Below are 21,141 nucleotides of genomic sequence, written 5' to 3' on the forward strand. Positions count from 1 at the left end.
TAATGTGATTATACAACCCGTTCTATTTTGTGATAGCATTTAAAAATGATGGTATCTACTCTTGTCAGCTAAAGCCATACCGCATGTATTCCAAAGTTGTTTTGGGATGAACTGGAGATACAATTTGGTTATTTATTAAAAATACTACTAGTAATGTAAATGGAAATACAAGAGCAATGATTTCTTTAAGATATTTTATATTTGTAATTCTCCTCCATTTGTGATAGGGGGAGGGTGTAAGCAGGGTCTCCTTGGAGCTGAGCTGGCTCCAAGGTGATGTGTTTGGCAAAGGAATGTTGAAATCACATCAAACCTCCGTGGTGGTCCCAGCAGTCCGGTTCCTGAGCAAGAATGTTCCGCTGTACTTCCAACACACTGAGCCAGGCTGACTTGTCAGCAGAATAGTCACTGGGCAGGGATTCTTCCCACTTGGCTCCTGGTAACCCTGCAGACCAAAGCACTAATGCTTAGGATAGACCTAGCTGGACAAGCAGCAGAAAGATTGCCAGAAAGGCAAGGTTTCAGCTGCTTAAATTCCACAATACCACAGTACCCTAATGCATTCTCTGGGGTCTCCAAGCCTTGCTTCTTGTCAAACTGAGCCTAACGTTTTCTGGCTTTGGGAAAGCAAGGTGTGTCCCTCCAGTCCATTTTAGACATGGGGAAATTTCTATGCATATGTGGCTTGATCTGGTTTGGATTCTCTTAAACATGATGATGGGTTTCTGTGTGAGTCAGCCCCTTGTTGATCAAGAAAATAGGTACTTCATACCTGCTTTTTATGTTTCGTCTATGTTTTTTCCTTTAGTATTTTAGCAGGTTTTCATAAAACAATTATTAAAGGATCTGATTACTGCAGAAAATCTGTAATGAATATGTGTCCAAAAAATAGAGCATAGGCTGAGCGTATTGCCACTAGGCAATAAATCAAAGGACCAAGTAATTTTGCTAATGTTCAGAGATGCTAATGTAATGAGATACTAGGATCTTGAAACACATACAGTAATGTATAGAGTTGGAATTTGTGCTTTTTTTGGTTTTAATCTGATTTTATTTGCTCCTGCCAAATATTATGGCGAACAATAACAGACACAAGTTTGTGTATTTGAATTCTCTTGTCATTTTACTTTTGCAATTCCTACAAGATATGTTCACAGTCTCAGCCAGCTCATTAGGTAGCAGGGGACATGGTTAGGGAACAAACCAACTTGCTTGTGCATCTGTCAGTGGTTAATTTAACAACAGCAAAAATCTGAACCAAATTGTGTACCAACCCTCTCTGGGCCAAAATGGAGGAACTGACTAGAAAAATAATTGTGCAATGCAATATATTTTCAGCTCCAGTGTCAAGGTTTTTTCAGTAGTAGGTTACCATAAATGATCTTGCGATGATGAAGTACTATCACAATCCATACTTGGAAAATGAAGTTTTCAAGATGGCTACTCATAACTAGTCAAAATCTGTGTGAAATTACACCATTAATTTAGTGTAATTTATTTAGTCCCATATAGTCTTTTTAGCATTAGATTTTTAGTTTATTAAATATAAATTTGATAGATCCTTATTTCTTATGAAAATACTACGTTTATACAGTTGTACAGTTTTATTTTTGCTATTAGTGAAGTGAATGACCAATTTTATCTGGAGGTTTGTTGGTCAAGACACTGGAAGAAATTCCCTTCTCTTTCGAATAATGCCATAGGATCTTTAATGTCCACCTGAACAGGCATCTCATCCAAAGAATAGCACCTTTAATAATGCAACATTCCCCCAGCACTGCACTAGAATGTCAGCCTAGACTACATGAGTTCCAAGTCTCGACACAGAGCTCAAACCCATAACCTTGTGACTCAGAGGTGAGACTGCTGCCAACTGAGACAGTCTGACACCTATTATTTCAATGAGCAATAGTGTCAAATTGAAACACAATATGTGCTTGAAATATTGATACGTATGATTAAACAGGAGTTCAAGCTGGAGTAGACCATTTTGTGCAATTAACTTAAGTGTAAGCTTTTTTATTTATAAGGCAATCCAATTTGTATTACAATAGCTTATGCATTTTCCATTGTGAAATATCATAACTTCTTCCAAAACATCATTCTTAAAGGAAAAATATATCTTAGAAAAATAAAAGGAAAAGTAATGTTATTTGATTTGTTTGATGTTTCTGTTCTCTTATGTCAATGTAAATACAAATCTGTTTAAAAATGTTTTACGCACTTGTTATGCACAAATTCTTTACTTAGTCATGTAGGTCTTTGGAATATGGAAGTGAGAAACTGGTTTTCCTGTGTTGTACACGATTGTAAAATATTGGTCATGTGTTTTGTAGTGCATGCTCCTTCCATACAAGCTGCTTATCGTCCAGGGGATTTAACTACTGTCATTTTTTAATACTTAACCCACATACCCTGCATCAAGAACCTTGCAGTAGGTGTGTTAAACTCTAGTCAGTTAATTAGATATTCATGGAATCATTGATAGTCATTAAGAGGCAGGTGATCACAATAGTTCCAACAGACCAGAAGCAAGCAAATGTGATTCCCATGTTCAAGAAAGGTAACAGACAAGCACTTTATACCTTTTAGCCCCATATCATTAATTAGAAAGCTGAAATTAATAAATTTAACACTGAACAAGTTCCAAACTGCTATTTTTTTAACACCATTTTGCATGAGGTAGCCCTCCACGGCCTCGCCCCACCCTATCTCTGTGAGCTCCTAACCCCCTACCAACCCGCCCACTCCCTCCACTCAGCCGGCTCTGGCCTACTCCACGTCCCCGGACCCACCAGCCCCACCATTGGCGGGGGAGCCTTCAGCCATTCTGTCCCCAACTTCTGGAATTCCATCCCCCAATAAAATTGAATGTCATGTCAAGGTGTTTTATACATTAAGGGGGAAAACTGTGTTTGACACATTAGCCTGAGTCAGCAGACAGCAACTACTTTTCTCCAAGAACCTCTTGTGAAGGTTACATGGAGGCATTTTTATGAGTCACTTAAATGACTAAATTCATGCTGAGTTGGCTTGATCTTTCCCAAAACAGTGAGCGTAATTTCTGACTAGACGAGATTATTGTTAAAATTAACAACTGTTAGAAATATGATTCAATGGTTTACAAAATTTAGATTTACATAAAAGAGCTGTTATGTGGTGAGTTGGTTTATCAGATCATTGTATTTTTCTTGAGTAAAGTATATTGTATCAGAATAAAGATATTTTGTGTTTATTTTCCTTGGTGAAATGCTTGAAGTGCCAGCATAATTACAAGTTACATTTCACAAGCACTTTTCATGTCAGGAGGATGTTTCAAACTGCGTATATTTTTATGACAAGACATGGATGTTTGTACAACAGTAGCTATTTAGACCGCTGCAGCTCGTGTCCTCTCCTCCACTAGGGACTGTGAGCCTATTATACCCATCCTCGCCTGGCTCCACTGCCTTCCCATCTCGAGTTTAAGGTTCAAGATCTCATTCTCACTTAAATCCCTCAAGATCCTCCTCTTTGACTGTGCCCCTTGCCCCCTCTCCTCTCCCAAATCAAACCCCCAGCTCGCGTACAAAACCCCTCAATTGGCCAGCGCCATGGGATATTCTCCCGAGATGAAAAGCACTATGTAAATGCAATTTGTTATTGCTATTAGTTTTGATTCCAGAATATTACAAACAGTAACAGAATTATTTGTAATATAGTGGAGTTTGATGTCAGATGCTGTATTCTGTTTAATTCACAATAGAGGAATTTTCTGAATTCCTTTTGCACATTATATTCCATCGGGCCTACAGATTCAGAGCTGACTGTTTAAAATTAGTTTATCAGCTGAGGTGGCTGAGGTGAGAGTCTGAGACACCCGTATCTGCCACTCTTCATCTTGAAGAATGAATAGCAAAAAAATACAATTCAGATCTGGTTTAGATTGTGTGCCATAGCAGGGAAAACTAAGCCCTAGTTAAAACTAAGCCCCCTATGTCCAATAGCTTTGTAATGATAAATGTAAAGAAAAACAAATTGTACATTTATTTCAGAATGCTGTCAGACAGATTGCAATTTTCCTCAGAACATATTCCTAAAGCAGATATTCTTATACTTATCAGTGCTCTACTTCTGTTGAGTTTTTAAATGATTCATTTTCTGAACAGCAGCATTTTAGATATACTGCTAAATTCAGATCGGTTTCGTGTATTACAATTAGGCCAAAAAGTAATCTATTTTTATGGGTATGTTACAACTATGATTTTCAACCTTTTTCTAACCTCATAAAATAACTTTAAAAAAACAAGATTTTGATTTTTACCCCAGAAAATGAGGGCCAGAATTTTAATTTTCATTTCACTAATCGTTTATTTAGGTTCTATTTTTAATGTTTCAATAATAGGGTTGTAAAACAGTGATGTTATTATAAATGACAGAGGGTGAGATGGTATGGGTTTTGGATCTGTCTATGGCCATTTTTAACACAGCTTCATGATGAGCCGAGACGAAAAATGAAAGGAGTGATTTCTGCTCCACTTCTCCCTCCCCATCCACTACCAACATAGAACACGTTGCTTCTCACTTGTGTACCATCTGCTTTTGCAGTTTGGTTGAAAACTAATAACTTTACTCAATTTCAGTAAATGAATTCAAGTCTCGTGCCAAGCTTATATTGCTGAAAGCAATCCAGGATTTATATTCTTCATTGTGCTTGCCAGGGTCTGAGAAGAGCTACGCATATGGTTAACCTGCTACATTATTGTTAAAATTCAGCATTTAAATAAAATCAAAAACTCTGGTCATTTTCCTCCCCTCCTGAATTCAACCCCCAGCTCGGGTGCAAACTCTCAACTGCCCTGTGTCTCAGGACATCCTCCCTACGTGAAAGGTGCAATATACATGCAAATTGTTTTGAGTTTGAGTAGAATGCCCCAAAATTTTTAAGGGTCATTTTTTTATAGCAGTGATCAAATTGATTCAGATTGCCTGCATTTCATACTGTAGTGGTGTGAATTGATATCCTGGTGAATTCTTTGTGACTAGGTGGGACTTTGCACAGAAATTTAGCACAATTTGATTTCACTTCAAAGCACAAAGTATGGTACGAACAAGCAACAGCTTTCTGAGTTCAACATTGTAACTTGAGTTCACTTAATTCAGTTGAGGAAAACTATTTATTAGTTCTTCGTCAGGCTACCAAATGGATTGTTAGGAAAGCCAAGTTTCCAAATGTGGGGGAGGAAAAAAAGCCTGTTCTACTTGAATTGTTCCTCCCAAATGTGCTTCAACAGCTGAGCTTTACATTCTTGACATTTATGGTGTCATAAACTCCTTAGCCTTCAGAATGCTATAATTAAAAACAGAATATACTGTGCTGAGTTAGTTCATAGATGCAACAACAAGCCTTACTGCCCCTGGTTGGGATGAGAAAATCAACTAACGTTCCTGCACATAATCACTGCACAGCAATCCTGCTGCAAAGTGAAGACAGGTTGGGGCAAATAGTTTGCCGAATCCCTCAAAGCTCACATATGAATAATGGCCTGTTGTACAATGTAAAGTGTCACTGAGCATCTAGCATCAGTGGCACTTTACTCCAGTAGGAATTGAGGAGTCAATTTTCATTGGGAGGGATTGGGAGAATTTTTTGTGCAGTTCATTGTTTTCCCTTCTGCCATTAAAACCAAACTAGTAGCTCAGTTATGTCTTTAATCTGGTGCTCCAGCAGAGTGGGTTTTGTACATGAAGCTGTTTCCCTATTTGAACCCCTCCAATCCGGCTTCCGCGCTGCCCACAGCACGGAAACAGCCCTGGTCAAAGTCACCAATGACATTCTGAACATCTGTGATCAGGGCTCCCTCTGCCTCCTTGTCCTCCTCGACCTTTCTGCCACCTTCGACACTGTCGACCACTCCATTCTCATACACCGCCTCTCCGCTTTACTCAATCTTCACAGATCTGCCCTTGCCTGGTTCGATTCCTATCTCTCTCACCATCTCCACTTTGTTGCCTCCGATGGTTTCTCCTCCAGCCCCCGCACTGTCACATCTGGCATACCCCAGGGCTCTGTCCTTGACCCTCTCTTTAATATCTACATGCTCCCGCTTGGTGACATCATCCGCAGACATGGGGTCAACTTCCACATGTGTGCGGATGACACCCAACTCTATCTTTCTGCCTCCACCCTCAACTCCAGGCCACTGCTGTCCTGACAGACTACCTGTTGGACATCAAGTCCTGGATGAGGGCAAATTTTCTACAGTTGAATGTGAACAAGACTGAGGCCCTCCAGATTGGCTCACGCCAGTGCCTCAGCACCTCAGGCTCTGGCAACATCAACCTCCATGGTTGCACACTTCAACTCACCAGCCAGTCAGGAACCTGGGTGTCTTGTTTGACCCTCAATTGTCTTTTCTTCCCCACATTCAAGCCATGACCCGCTCTGCCTTCCTTCACCTCCGTAACATCGACCGACTCCGCCACTACCTCACTCCTCAGGCCTCTGAAACTCTTGTTCATGCCTTCATTACCTCCAGGCTCGACTAAGCAAACACCCTGCTTGTCGGCCTTCACCAACTCCTCCCTCCACAGGCTGCAGATAATCCAGAACTCTGCAGCCCGTGTCCTCTCCCGCACCAAACTCCGTGACCCCATCTCCCCCATTCTCGCCCAATTCCACTGGCTCCCTATCCTTCAGAGGATCCAGTTCAAGATCCTGGTCCTCACATACAAAGTCCTCCATGGCCTCGCCCCACCCTACCTCTGCGACCTCCTAACCAACCCGCCCGCTCCCTCCGCTCAGCCGGCTCCGGCCTGCTCCACATCCCCCAACCCATCCGCCCCACCATTGGCAGGAGAGCCTTCAGCCACTCTGCCTCCAACCTCTGGAATTCCATCCCCCAGTCACTCCGCCTCGCCCCCTCCTTAGCCTCCTTCAAGTCCCGCCTCAAGACCCTCCTCTTCGACCATGCCATCGGCCATGCCCCTTCCCTCCCTTCTCCCTCCTGACCCCAGCTCGGGCTGAAATGCTGTACCTTGGGACGTCCTCCTGACATGAAAGGTGCTATACAAATGTAATCTTGTTGTTTCCCTAGGAATACGCTCTAGAGCTGGAGCACTTTACAGTAAAATCCTGTTTATTATTGCATTATCTGTTGAGAAATTTGCAATCCACAAATGGACTCTGAAGCTGTTAACTGTTAGTCTTTGCCTGTGCTGTTGCATACAGTCGTGGTTTATCAACTTCTTTTCTGTAAACTTTCTGACACCCTGACACTGTATAACAGCCGCCAAACGCATTGCCCTCGAGTTAGGTGTTGTGCCAGATCACCAGAATAAACAATAAAATCCCTTGCAATGTCTAGAATAGTTAAAGAATTACATCACGTAATACATTTCTGGCCCTCGACCGGTTTGGCTGTTACTCCAGCAGAATAAGTTACGCATTGCTGCTACAACCATTTCGCTGGCAATTCGCCAAATGGTAATTGAAGATCACGAATGATTTGCTAAAACGGAGCACTATGTTCTCTCGATCCCACAGGAGACCGGTTGTCCGGAGCAGACAAAGAGCGCTGTGTGTTCAGGTTTCTGGTATGGAACCTCTCACGCAATTTTTGTCCGTTTTCAGCGCAGAACCACAGATGGCGTTTTTTTTTAAAAAAAAAGGGTCACGTTATGTGGGATCATCGCGAGTGAATATAGGCGTCAGAGTTTCAATCGCGACCGAGTGATTTACTCCTTTAAGGCTGGGAAAACGTTTTACAATTCATGTCAGGATCCGCTTGTGTTACACTTCGTGAATAATGTGAGCGTTCGCTGTGAAAGTCCGCGCCACTCGCGGTAGCGAAGGACACTGTGTGTTCGTTTAAAAACCCTTCAAATTGTGCCTTCGTTTCTGAAACCGAAAACATCTAAAAGTGTTGGGGGCCCCTTCCGCCTCGCTCACAGCTGCCGTAAACCGTCTGTGTTCGAGCCACATTTTGTTTTTCTCAAAACCCTGTTTAAAGCTTCGTCCAGTTTGGGTTTGCAGTGGAAGTCGAGTTGAAACCGTGTCAGAGGGCTCGACATTCATGTGGGCTTTGTTGTTAACGCTGCTCGTGTGTCCCCCCCCTCCCCCCGGTTAGGCAATGAGTAACGTTGCTCAAGAGACGTGACTCACACTGGAAGTGACTGTATCGCCGCCACCTGTGGACTCCAGTTCAGTTTACAAAGCGACGCCCCTTTTCCGCTTCGACCAAATTATCCAACCCCCCACCCCCCACCCCCTCACACACACACACACACACACAAAAAAATGTGTCTGGTTGTTGCGGCGCGGGGATGGATTGAAGACAAATGGGACAAGTGCGGGATTGCAGCCCCCGACCCTGTGGCTCCTGTGTTTAGGTCCGTGTTCCTTCTCTGCACCGTCATCGCTTGTTTTCCGTCCCGGGTGATTGGTCGGGCGGTCGGTCGGGCGGTCGCGGGCACTGTGAGATATCTCCCTGACCCCGAGCTCCAGTCGGGGCCACAGTTGCGGGGTTTCTCATTCGTTGGCAGAAGGTGGTGGTGATGACAAAGGGAGAGCAGTGAGAGAGCGGCGGCGTCTCCAACCGCTCCGCTCTGCGGCGGCAACGACGCGTCTGGTCCGGTCGGAATCAGAGGTGGTGCCCGGAGCTCTGTGTCTCTGTCTCTGTCTGTGTCTGTGTCTCTGTCTGTGTCTCTCTGTCTGTGTCTCTCTCTCTGTGTCTCTCTCTGTGTCTCTCTCTCTGTGTCTCTCTCTCTGTGTCTCTCTCTGTGTCTCTGTCTGTGTGTCTCTGTCTGTGTGTCTCTGTCTGTGTGTCTCTCTCTGTGTCTCTGTCTGTGTGTCTCTCTCTGTGTCTGTGTGTCTCTCTCTGTGTCTGTGTTCTCTCTGTGTCTGTGTCTCTCTCTGTGTCTCTGTCTGTGTGTCTCTCTCTGTGTCTGTGTGTCTCTCTCTGTGTCTGTGTGACTCTCTCTGTGTCTGTGTGTCTCTCTCTGTGTCTCTGTCTCTGTGTCTCTCTGTATCTCTGTCTCTGTGTCTCTCTCTCTGTCTCTCTCTGTGTCTCTGTCTGTGTGTCTCTCTCTGTGTCTGTCTGTCTGTGTCTGTCTGTCTCTCTCTCTCTCTGTGTGTCTAACGGTCGCGGGAACCTGAATTCTCTGACTCGCAGTTTAAAAGCTGTTGGACGGTGAAGCGGTGGGACACAGATGGGGCCGTTTTCAAACGCTTCGATGGTTCACTGACCCCCGCGGGTGAACGTGCACTGGTCGGGTCTGGTCGGCAGTGCTTCCCTCAGCCTGAGTGAGGGCTGTTGGCTGTGTATATGTCGGCACGGCCTGGTCTGGGCTGGACTTTGGGCTCCGGTGTGTGTGTGTGTGTGTGTGTGTGAGGGGGGAAGAGAAGAGGGAAAAAAAAGGCAATTTTAGTCTTGCAGTTTTGTTCCAGTTTTGCGGAGATTGATCGCATCGTCTCGATAAGTGGGTAACGGTGCGGCTCAGCGCGAGTCCCGCGATCAACGAACCGGACTATCAGTCCCAGAGGCTGATGTTGAACCCCTTCGCCGAGGGTTCCGCGCACACAGAGAGGGATCCACTGTAACACACGCACCGGGAACGTGGCTGAGGGTCAAGTGAAGTAACACCGGTAAAGCGCTGTTCTGTCTCGAATTGGCGGCAGTGCCGCCGGATATCAAGTGTTCAGTGTTGAAGGGCGGACGGTGTGTGGAGTGAATGTGTTGACTTACAGAGGGCCTTTGCAATTCCAATATGTCGGCTCTCGATCAGCATCGGCTGTCCGGTCAATCAGAAGGTGTTCAGGGCATCTCTGTGTGTGTGGGTGTCTGTGGTTGGGTGTCTGTGTGGTGTGAGTGTGTGTGTGTCTCGATGTGTGTGGTGTGTGGGTGTCTGTGTGTGGGTGTCTGTGTGGTGTGTGTGTGTGTGTGTCTCGATGTGTGTGGTGTGTGGGTGTCTGTGTGGTGTGAGTGTGTGTGTCTCGGTGTGTGTGTCTGTGGTGTGTGTCTCGGTGTGTGTGGGGGTGTCTGGTGTGTGTGTGTGTCTGTGTGGTGTGTGTCTGTCTGTCTGTGTGTGGTGTGTGTGTGTGTCTCGGTGTGTGTGGCGTGTGTGTGTGTGTGTGGGTGTCTGTGTGTGTGTGTGGTGTGTGGGTGTGTCTGTGTGGGTGTCTGTGTGTGTGTGGTGTGTGGGTGTCTCTGTGTGTGGGTGTGTCTGTGTGGGTGTGTGTCTGTGTGTGTGGCGTGTGTCTGTCTGTGTGTGTGTGTGTGTCTGTGTGGGTGTCTCTGTGTGTCTGTCTGTGTGTGTCTGTGTGGGTGGTGTGTGTCTCTGTGTGTGTGGCGTGTGTCTGTCTGTGTGGGTGTCTCTGTGTGTGGGTGTCTGTGTGTCTGTGTGGGTGTCTGTCTGTGTGTGTGTGTCTGTGTGGGTGTCTCTGTGTGTGTGGTGTTAGTACATGAAATACAAGTGTCAAGAGCTAAAGAGTCCTTGGGTTGTTTTTTTGTTGTTGTCACCAGTTATGGCTGAAAACCTGCACATCCCGTATAACCAACTTCACATCGATTACACAGTATTCGAGCAGCTGCAGTTATTTATTTTCAATCAGTAAATATGTTCATTTGGCACAACATTAAATATTTATAGTAAATAAACCAACGAGACATGGTAGTTGTTACATGGACAGCCTTTGCTGCATGTTTTGAGGATTTTTGTTCTTCAGCAGTCACAACTTTCACTGTTTATGTAAAAGAACATCACAACGCGCTGAAGACCACACATATAGGCAATTAACTGCTTTAATATAACATATATCAGAAGTATTTATTTTGGTTCACTGGTTAAGCACATTTGGTGAATATTGGCACTTGATTAAAACGTGTAACTTGTCTCCATTTCTCTTACTAACAACTCATCTATTATTATTATTATTCAGCTGTTTTCATGTGAATGGAATGTAGTACAGCACCAAACCCAAAACAGGATACAGTTGTTGCAGGTATTTCCGTAGTCAAAGTATCATGTAGGTTACAAAGAATGTAGCAGCCTTCAAATCTGAATATCTGTTGGTTTAAGACGACTGCAAAGAAATGTACCTTGGGTGGCGTTCCATTATCCCATATACTAACAGAATATTGTATTACAGGTTAGTAATAGACCTCATCATTCAACTATTACTAGTCATGTCAGTGTTCTGTATTTATTGGACATTTTATTTTGTCGTTGACTTATGTTCACTCTTCTGTTTCTGTACGCTGGTTACTATTTAATAACACCGTGGAACCAGAAATATATGCTACTATGGCCTTTGTCAGATAGGGGTCTGATATTCTTATTTAGATCATTGGGACATACTGAGTGATAAAACTACACATGCCTTTGATAACCTTGTCATGCTTGATCTCAGTCAATGTCTCTTATATTCCATTGCACTTGCTCATGAAATATTTAGTGAGTTTGATGTACCACAAAGCATACCATACGAAATTAAAAAGCGTTCTGAGCACGTAAGCCTCTGAGGTATGGGTATTTGTTTTTTTGGAAAAAATATAAACCAAGAGTTGTTCAATCTTGTCTGTTGTATAATAGAAAAAGGATGAGGTTAAATTGGACCACCTCCTCATTCTCACCAAACACTGCATGAAGGATGCTACACAATCTAAGTTTTAGTTCTAAGCACTGATAATTTTATCGAATTTGGTATTCATTTTAGAAGTGTACATAGTTCATCTTAATTGAAAACTAGAGTGGACCACCATTTTATGTTGTTAGGATGAATATCAATAAAAATGGAGAATTTCTTCCTCACTCGGTATTAATTTGGGCTTTATAGTTAAAACAAAGAAATGTATTAAATGAAACATTCAGCAGAGACAGGAATGTGAATCTACAGCTCTTAGAATAATGACTGAATCAAGATGGTGGTACTACCTGAGCTCCAGGGTTTTTTATGAAACTTTATACATTTTAAGTTTAGTAATGGCTAGAGCATAATACTCTTAAATATTTTTACAGTTGTACTCCTATGACTGAACAATGTTCAAGCTTTTACATTAAAAATGTCTAGGTTAAATCATCTCAGCCAGCTGGACCTAACCATACCCTAACCAAATGTGTGTTTTATCTCCATCAATACATCAGTAAGTCTGAACCATGTCTGTTTAGACTTGTTACATTTTAAAGGCCCTTTTGGCCAGATGATTTATTGTATTGCAAAATAATATTTTAAGTCATACTCTGTGGAAATAATTTGAGAGTATCCTCAAAATAGTCAGATTTCGTAGCTCTGTTTTTGATCAGTTTTAAAGGTGAAATACAGTTATTTCAATATTGAAATGTTCTTTTGAACATAAACTTATTTATCTTAGTCCCTGCACATGTTGGTTGGTAGAGTATGAAGGATGATGGTTTTACTGGTTAAAAAATGTAAGAATTTTGTTTTAAGCATTGTAAAGTAGTAATTAGTAATAATAAATTCCTGCACCATAATTTGTTTTCTCTAGTTCCTACAAAGAAAGATAATCTGAAACTTAAATTTCTAACCTCCAGTTCAGTATCCAAATTTGTACTGTACCAGGACTGCTTGAATGTTAAATATTAATGTGAATTTAAAACATCCTGATCAGATGACTGCAGTAATAACCCTGGAGGAAAGTTCTATGAACACAGCGTGCAGTAAATGCTTCTTGTGTGTGGTTCTCAATATCAACATAGAATTATTTCATACAGTATTTCAATCTGTCTTGATTTTTTAGTATTTGAGCAGTATTTAGCAAAAAACCCCAGATCATTTCTGTGAATTAGTTACAAAATGCACATTATTGTCCATGGACAAGCATGTTCACACTGCAGTTACATGTGGTCACAAGCATGGAATACAATGTTGATTGCTTTCTCAGCCAATTCTACTAGCATTCTCTTCATACATCAAATTGCAGAAGCTCCCGTGGTTTCAGTTCATGAGCTGTAAAGTGTTTTTAAAAAAGCTGGTAATATTACATTAATAAATTCCACCAATAGGGTAACCACTGCAAGCTAAGCTACTGGCAGTTTAAGCAAGTTCTAGTATTGTGCTGCCATTTCCTGTTTTTAAATGAGTGATTCCAATACAAAAGAGCTGCACTTTAATGTGTCTGTGATAACAAGAAATTAATTCATTTCCAATGTTTTTCACTGAAGTGATCAGGTTTTCCTGGCACTATTGATTTTATTGCGCATTCTTTTGCTTTTTCATTTATTAACATCAATTATCTTAGTGCACCATGGATTCCAGTGAACAGAGAGCTGAGCTGGTAGCCAGATGTGATCATTGAATTATCAACATTGTGGTCACACCCGAGGGGTCCCAATCTCTTTCCCTCTCACATAGGTTTCAGTTGCACTGAGTCAAGCAAGTGAGCATGGAGGAGAAGTCACTCTTAGAGCTAGTACAAAGAATGATACAATAAGGTTCACTGGTTGGCACATTCACACGAATGTACGTATGTAAATATTTATCCATTTATTTTTAAACAACATTGTTTCAGGAGATAACTGTTGAAAGCAGTCATAATCTTCTGTTTTGATAGTTCTTGAACATATATACGTGTAATAATTTCCCCAAATTCTGTGGAACTCACCATAGGCACTGTTTGAAAAAATGAAAATGTCAGATTTTAACAAAAAAAACTCTAAAAAGTTGGAGATTTCATTTATTCTGCACCGTTTGGGTCCAGCTTCCATATCCTGAAAAAAAACATATTCTTAGCAGGAATTTCACTCTAGTTTGTGCCTCAAATTAAAGTCACACATAATTGGTACAGGTGCCATATATTATGGAATTTCTACTTGTAACATTGTGCAAATACGTGACTGGTAATGTGGTTTTAAGTACGTTGCCAATGGACAACACCATTTCTTGGAGCTCCTGCATGTCTAAATCCATTGGAGGCTGATTTCATTAACCCCAAAAGGGTAAACAGTATTGATGTAGAATACATTGTACATCACCTATTCAATAAAGACCCTTACAGCTCTAATTGAGTTTCCAGGTAATGTTCCATCACAAGCCATTTAAGGAATCTTTGTCCTTAATCCTTCAATCGATCTGATTTTTAGCTTTAATTATCATTTGAAGAATTAGTTGGGGATTATTTATGTGAAACATGGAGTTCTTTAAAGTGGCTTTTTCAAAGGTGACCTTTAAACAGCTGAACATCCTGAATATTTTTTCTTGTGTAAAGCAACGTGGAGTGAAAAGTTATATTGGTATAATGCTAGAAATAAGTTATGGAGAAGGAAGAAAATGTCTTCAGAAAACCCTCACCCAGAAAAGGGGATAATTGACTGAGGCAATGCAGACCAGACCGATTTTTATTCTGACCTGCCGTTTAGACGTAGTCAGTCAGGAACGGTAACTACTTTTTTTTCTCTCCCTTACCACCACTCCTGCTGAAATTCAGGGTAGGTCAGGGATCATGCTTGTTTTTAAATAAGTGATGTAATTCCAAAATAGTTAGATTTATTGTGATTGTAATAACAAGAAATTAATTCTTCATTTCCAAACGTAGACTCCTTCTTTGTGTGGTTTCAAACCATATTATACCATTAAGTGATCTATCTGTGAATGATTTTATGATGACTTGTGTAAAATTTAATAAAGTAGTAATATATTTAGTACTGTTTTACAAACAGTTGTTGTATAGCTGGAAATAGAAATAATGTCATCCTCAGTCAAATAATTTGATCAAATCGATTAACCTTGAATAGAGTTTCATCTAGTTTCCTTTATTTCATATTACTTTTGGTACTATTTTCTTAAAACCGTTAGCTGATCAATATAGTTCCCGCAAGGAAAGTAAATGCCATACAATGCATATTTTTAGGTTTGTAAAATTTTGTATGGAGAAATTCGCTGGCAGAATTGTTTTGAGTGAACTTTCAACTTTATATTTTCTTCCTGCCCATATTGCATAGCTGAGATTGCAGCAGGGCTTTAGTGGTGTTTACTGTGAGAGGAGTGTAAGACTGCCCTGTTTTGTTGAATGGTGTGAAAGAACTATGACCTCTCTTTATGCCTACTCTTAAAAGCTTGGGAGATGTGGGAAGCAACCCATGTTGTACTGTATTGCTTTACGTGTACAGGAATTTGATGCATCTAAGTGCTACTTGTAATAAATTCTAGCTTTGCAACAAAAACTGGGTCATGGAGCTGTCTCTGCTTTTAACTAACAAACTTCTGAGCAACATAGTATTTTGTTAACTAACTTTAGGGTTTCTAATAACATTGCTTTATTGTAATTGCATTGTTTTGATATGTAAAGCTTCAACTAGATTATTTTCTTGTTTTTTCTTTATTTAGACATTCAAGTCCATAGTGGAAAAGACTGTGGTTCATTTGTTCATTGCAATAGAATTCTTCGTGGATAAGCAGCTGAATTTTGTGCCTGGGGATAGTGCCTTCCAGCTCTACCAGGTAGGATAAACAATTGAGAAATTAATTTATTCATCATTTATTTTTATGCTTACAAATGTTATGTCTAATCATAAGTGTCTAATGTCGTAGTTGTCATACCAAAGGCTAATGGGATAGGGCAAAAACAGGCCTTTTTTTTTTCAAATGCAGAAGATTTTCATGAAAATAAAATAACATTAAATAGTATTTTTGCATTGATACCTTTGTGGACTTTTATGATATCTCCTCTTTGCAAACAAATGTCTAATATCACAGCTTTGCCAGACCATATCCTCACTCAGACCACAAATGCACTTTAAAGCAAAAGTCACTAGATATCAATTTTGGTGATTCCCCCCTCCCCCTATTTGCTATGTTACGGGAGTCCCGAGACCAATTGTAGTGCCCCAACTGTTGCCTAGGTTGAAATCAGATAAGTTAATAATGGTCAGAATTCAAACCTGTGATCTTTTGGTTTGTCTGGCCTAGTACCAAGTGGTGCTTTTATCCATCAGGCCATTGAGGAAGGTTCAAAGTCAGCTCAGTCGAGTACATGGTTTGCTTTCGCCAAGTATTACTTTCTTACTCTGACAGCTCAGCATGACATTGGCATGCAGTGTTCCAAGCTGCCCCAAGCACGTTGGTCTTCAATCTTCTATCAATTTCTTCATTACGTTAGTGTATGCCTATTGCTGTATGGAAATTGAATGAACGTGGATAAAAATTAGGTTAGCTATAGTAGGTATGATTGCTTTCATTCTTTGACAACAACAACAAATTGCATTTATATAGTGCCTTTCACATCAGGAACAGTTGTTTATTCCTCATTTCTAAAGTTGCTGGAAAGTGTGTTTCTTGTTTCTCTCTGAACTGATTTTGGTCAATCTGGCTGATCTATGCTCATTGCATGGGCTATAAAGCCATGTTCTGCATTATTAACAATAATAATCCTTGTATTTGATATAGTACCTTATCACGTTGTTGAGACATCTCTATAAGGTTTTTACAAGATATAATTGTAAGTGGATTGACTGTATTGTAGTCTCTTATCACATCGTCGAGATATCTCAAATAAAAGCAGATTACGGCATCAGAAGAACACCTGGGCTTTATATTTCATATGTGCAAGGGTGTACACTACCTTGATTTTTTTGATCTCTTGAGTTTTACCAATTCTGTATTTAAAAGCTGGGAGTATCTTATCAACTGCAATCTTCAGAATGGAAGTGCCTAATTAGTGTAATGGATATATCTCATTTAATTTAGGAAAGATAAATGTGGGAATCCATTATTTCAATACTAAAGCCATGAAACTAGTGGAATAATTTTCTGTTTACATTTCTAAAGGGAACTGAGTTTTGTTATATGTAGTAGAATGGTTATGCATTTGAGTTGAGCAGGAGGTATTGACTTGGCTTCAAGCCAACAGCTGAAAGCCTGCCAAAAAGTAAAAGTGAAGGACAAACCAGATGGGAAGGATTTTTTTAAAAAGAATAAGATGCATACTAAAAAGCAGTCTACAACTCCTTCAGTGGCACTTTTAAAATGGGATTACTTCCAAAGTATTAATATGCTAAAATAAGATTATTTGTTCTTTACAGTCAAATACATATACATAATGACAACATTATTTTTAATTTGCTCCTAGGTGCTGTATATGTGTATTGGTTTATGTGGATAACTATTACATTTAAGTTGGCTTAATTTTATGGGTTGCAAATTGTAACATGAACCTGAGAAAATTTCCATGTAATCATGACCAATTATTTATTAGTCTTGTTTCCAGTCTGTTTGGTTTACTATTTGTGAGCCATTAGTATCTATAGAATTCATTGTTTTATGTGTTATTCCAATTACTTTGTTGTAAAATATACTAAAAAGGACCCTAACATTACTGCATAAATCCAATTTAGTTATATACTACATTACTAAAATGCATTTAGGGGAGCACACTTAATATCATTCTACAACACAGGAATGCTTTGTGATCCTACCCCTACCTAATTTCACCTGATGTCTCTTGCCTGATTTGATGCTCAAATTTGATACTTATCAGCCTCTATGGCGCCTGCCTGGTTTTAGGATGTTGTCCAAACTGGGGGTTGTTTCTGTCTACACTTTTTTTATTTTTTTAATCTCTCCAATAAAAAAAGAGAAGGAAATGCTTTTTGGAGGTGACTTTCCACAAAGCGATTGAAAAGAACTAGTGAAAGATCCCTCCAAATAACTATGGATCCTGTAGTTTAATTTTCGTTTTGTGAGTAAGTTCCTGACCTCCATTTGGCAGCTGCCTATAGTAGCATAATTGAAATCAGGAGTTCACAACGTGGGGATTCATATGTAGGTCCTCATCCGACCATTCTGTATAGCATTTAAGATGTTTTGACTAATAAAAGAGCTAGCACCCAAAACTGGCTTAGAGGTTAATTGTACCACTTAGTGTGGTACAGATATGAAGGTCGCTGATCTGATCTCTGATATTTGTCGAGTTAGGATGGCATTAGGGGCACTATAGTTGGTATCAATGATCTTGGACTGAGGAATGGGGGGGAATCCATTGTTCCTGATCACTATTTTACCTCTTCTCAAAATTCTGCAAGTGTGGATGATTGGTGAAGGACTGATTTAGGCTTAACTGTGATACCCAGATGGTTGAATAGCTGCTGACGCTGTCTAGGCTTGCATGCAAAGAATGCCCACTTGTGCTAGTTGCTGCCGGCAGCTGAGAAACCATATCCCACAATGAATTGCTGCATTGAGGAAAAGGGAGACAGAGGGGTGGAGTGAAATGTTCAGGGTGATGTTGAGCTTAATTATCTATGCCCTGATATATGAGAGGGAGATTCTGGTCGTTCAGAAATGCTGCCTTCGGGACATCAGACTGGAAGAGATAAAACATGGTTGTAGCAACCGCAGCAAATTTAAAATATATTTTAAAATTATTTTAATTACTTAAAATTACTTATGACCAAGTTATGAGTTTGTCATAAATAAATAACTCTGTCCTGCCGTCTGTGTTCATATAGTTAATAGTTTGTGGTTATAACAGTTAAATCAAACAGCCGTTAAACTTCAAAGCTTTAGTATATGTCCACGTCTGTTGTGAAAATGTAGTTATAATTACTGCCATGCTTTTAAACCCCAGGATTTTCTGTCTGTACAATTAATTTGCATCAGATTTGCCAGAAGTGTATTCTAAGAAAGCTATTTTATTACTGGATACATTATTCAAGCTTTAAAGTCTTATACATTTTTATTCATTCTCTACATTGTCAACACACTTCAGGAACAGGCTGACCATAGGGCAACATTCCTTTTAAGATGATTTAACATTAGTCACCTCTGATGTTGGAACGTTATACACATGATCCTTCCTACTCCCATGTTGTATTAAGGGTGGAACTCTGTGTGTCATTTTTCCTTGATTAGAAAATGGTTGCTGTCATGCATTGCCCTTCTGTGTTTTTGGAAGAGTTTTCTCTTAACTCATCAGAAAACTGGATGAAAGCACTGCACACAAGGTAGCTATGGTTTCACATATGATCAGGCAGCTTACCTTGAACAGATGAGGTTGTTCAGAAATCTGCGGATCCTCCTGTTAACATTTGTTCGGGGTCTCTCACTGGTTGATCACCAGTCTCGTAAGTTTTGTTTCGGGGCCATGTAAGTAGGTCTGCAAGCTGGATTGCTTGACCTGCTAAAAACAGATGTTTCTGCGTATACTCCCTCCAATTCCACTGATTCCTAGGGTCCAGGTGTTTGGAGAATGTTCTAGCTCAAAGAATTAGAATTCCTACGTGGCAGACCCTAGTTGTTTTGGATAGCTGCCTTGGTATTTAAGAGATGAGACATTTCATGCTGTTTGAACACAATATTTAAAACATCACAGGATAGTGCAATTTTGTTCCAGAACCAAGTAATAATAATAATCCTTGAATTTGATATAATGCCTTATCAAGTCTTTGAAATGTCAAAGTGCTTCACAGAATATAGTGCAAAATGAATTGACTAGATTTTTGGGTGAAAAGTGATTCTGTAATGCTTTGGGCTGCTGGAATCCACTGTAACCACAGCAGCAACCACATAGAAATGAGTGTTCCACTCAGTTATTTTAGAGTTGTATTTGCCCCTTTTTTATTCCCAAATATTTGCTAATGACCAATGTGTGTATGGCCTTAGTGCACAGATTGACATAAGAAGTAAAAGGATGAGAGTTTGCTGCTCTTAGCCAGGGCTACACAGAAAGTGAAATCGACCTAGCCTTCCTAGTATTGAAGAGGGGAAAACCAACCAGAGTTTCTTCTCTGGTTCCTCCATATCACTTTCTACTAGTTGTGCAATTGTGACAGCCAGGTGCAAAGAAGTTGGGCTTGGTTGTGACTGCCATCTAAAGCCTTACAACCAAGGCTCATATGTGAATAGTGTAGCAGGATACCCAGTGCCTGTACATCCAGCAAGAGGTGGCCAGATTATGCAGCCAGTGTGGAAAACATTTGAAAAAAGAATTGGACACTTTTTTTAAATAAAGCTAGCCAAACACAGCATTATGCAAACACTGTCAGGTCCATCTCCTGATATCTCCTACCATTATTTTGGCTGTGGTGATCACAGGAACAAAATTCAAACCTTGTACAATTGCGATGTCTCTGACATTGTTCAGTCAGTTTATTGGATGACAGAATGTCATTGCATGCTCAACTGCCTATGTCTTTCCCAGGAAGTTCAGGCTCACCTTCTGAGAGTGAGAGAGGCAGTAAACGTTGATATCAGAGTGTTCACTGAAGAGTGGTAATCCATTCCAAAGCAGCCATTGTATAAAAGGGTAATTTCCCTGCTCGGTGGCCTGATGTGCAAGATTAACATCTGATTAGAAAGGGTGTGCCCTCATTAAGATTTCATTTTCATCTGTACAGGTCAAAATGAATTATGTTTCTAATCTTCAAGTGCTTGCCTTCTACATATGTTGCAGAATTCAAATGTTGTTCATGTTAAGATGTATGGAAACAACTGGAGGAAAGTTCACAGCTGGGAACAATTTGAACCTGTGGTACTGCACATATTACATGACCACTACAGTAAAGTTTCATGCAAAAATAGCAGAGTTTAGAACATTTCATTATTTTGCTTTGCAATGATTAACTAATATGTCCCTACTTCTTTGATGTGAGAACCCCCAGTTCCTGATTTGTTTGTTCCTCTCATGTTTGGGGAAGACTGAAATGTGAAAGTATTTTATGTGTACATGACAGATTTCTTGCTCGGTCGTGTTCTAATTACAGTCTAATTTTGTTTGAAGAAAGTGTGGAATGCAGCGTTTTCAACGATGCAGCAACAGTAGATAAGTTAATGATTGCCTTCCAGGCTTTTCTCAAAGCATTAAATTTAAATTCTGCTCATACATCAGCTTCATGCAGTAAAAGACTGAACTGTTTCTAATGAATTGTTCGAAGGGGAGGGAAGAAAATTGGATATTTTTGGCAACTGCTTCTCTCCATAGCTTTCATTATTGCTCTCAGTGGTATTTCCCAGTAATATGTTTCCTGTTTCAGCCAGGAATAGGTGGTGCTTGGGGCTATGGAAGACTCCAGGGCCAGTGCTAATCTTGGTTTATAATCAGATGAAGAAATCTGCTTCTGTAGCGTAGTGTGTCAGTTTCCCCTTCTCCCTGTAGGGATACCTTAATGGTGCCCAACATTCAATCTGGCAATTGTGGTCAAAAGCCCTAT

General features: G+C 40.4%; 1 protein-coding gene across 1 annotated transcript in view; it reads left to right on the forward strand.

The window, feature by feature from the left end:
* jmjd1cb (jumonji domain containing 1Cb) overlaps nt 1-21,141 on the forward strand; it is an 85,535-nt gene that overhangs the window by 36,499 nt on the left and 27,895 nt on the right. The window contains exon 3 of the mRNA XM_007897239.2: nt 15,323-15,436. Within this exon, the coding sequence (XP_007895430.2) occupies nt 15,323-15,436 (114 nt within the window). The remainder of the gene's footprint in view (nt 1-15,322; nt 15,437-21,141) is intronic.

Source organism: Callorhinchus milii, unplaced genomic scaffold (genome assembly GCF_018977255.1).
Source record: "Callorhinchus milii isolate IMCB2004 unplaced genomic scaffold, IMCB_Cmil_1.0 Scaffold7, whole genome shotgun sequence".
NCBI lineage: Eukaryota > Metazoa > Chordata > Chondrichthyes > Chimaeriformes > Callorhinchidae > Callorhinchus > Callorhinchus milii.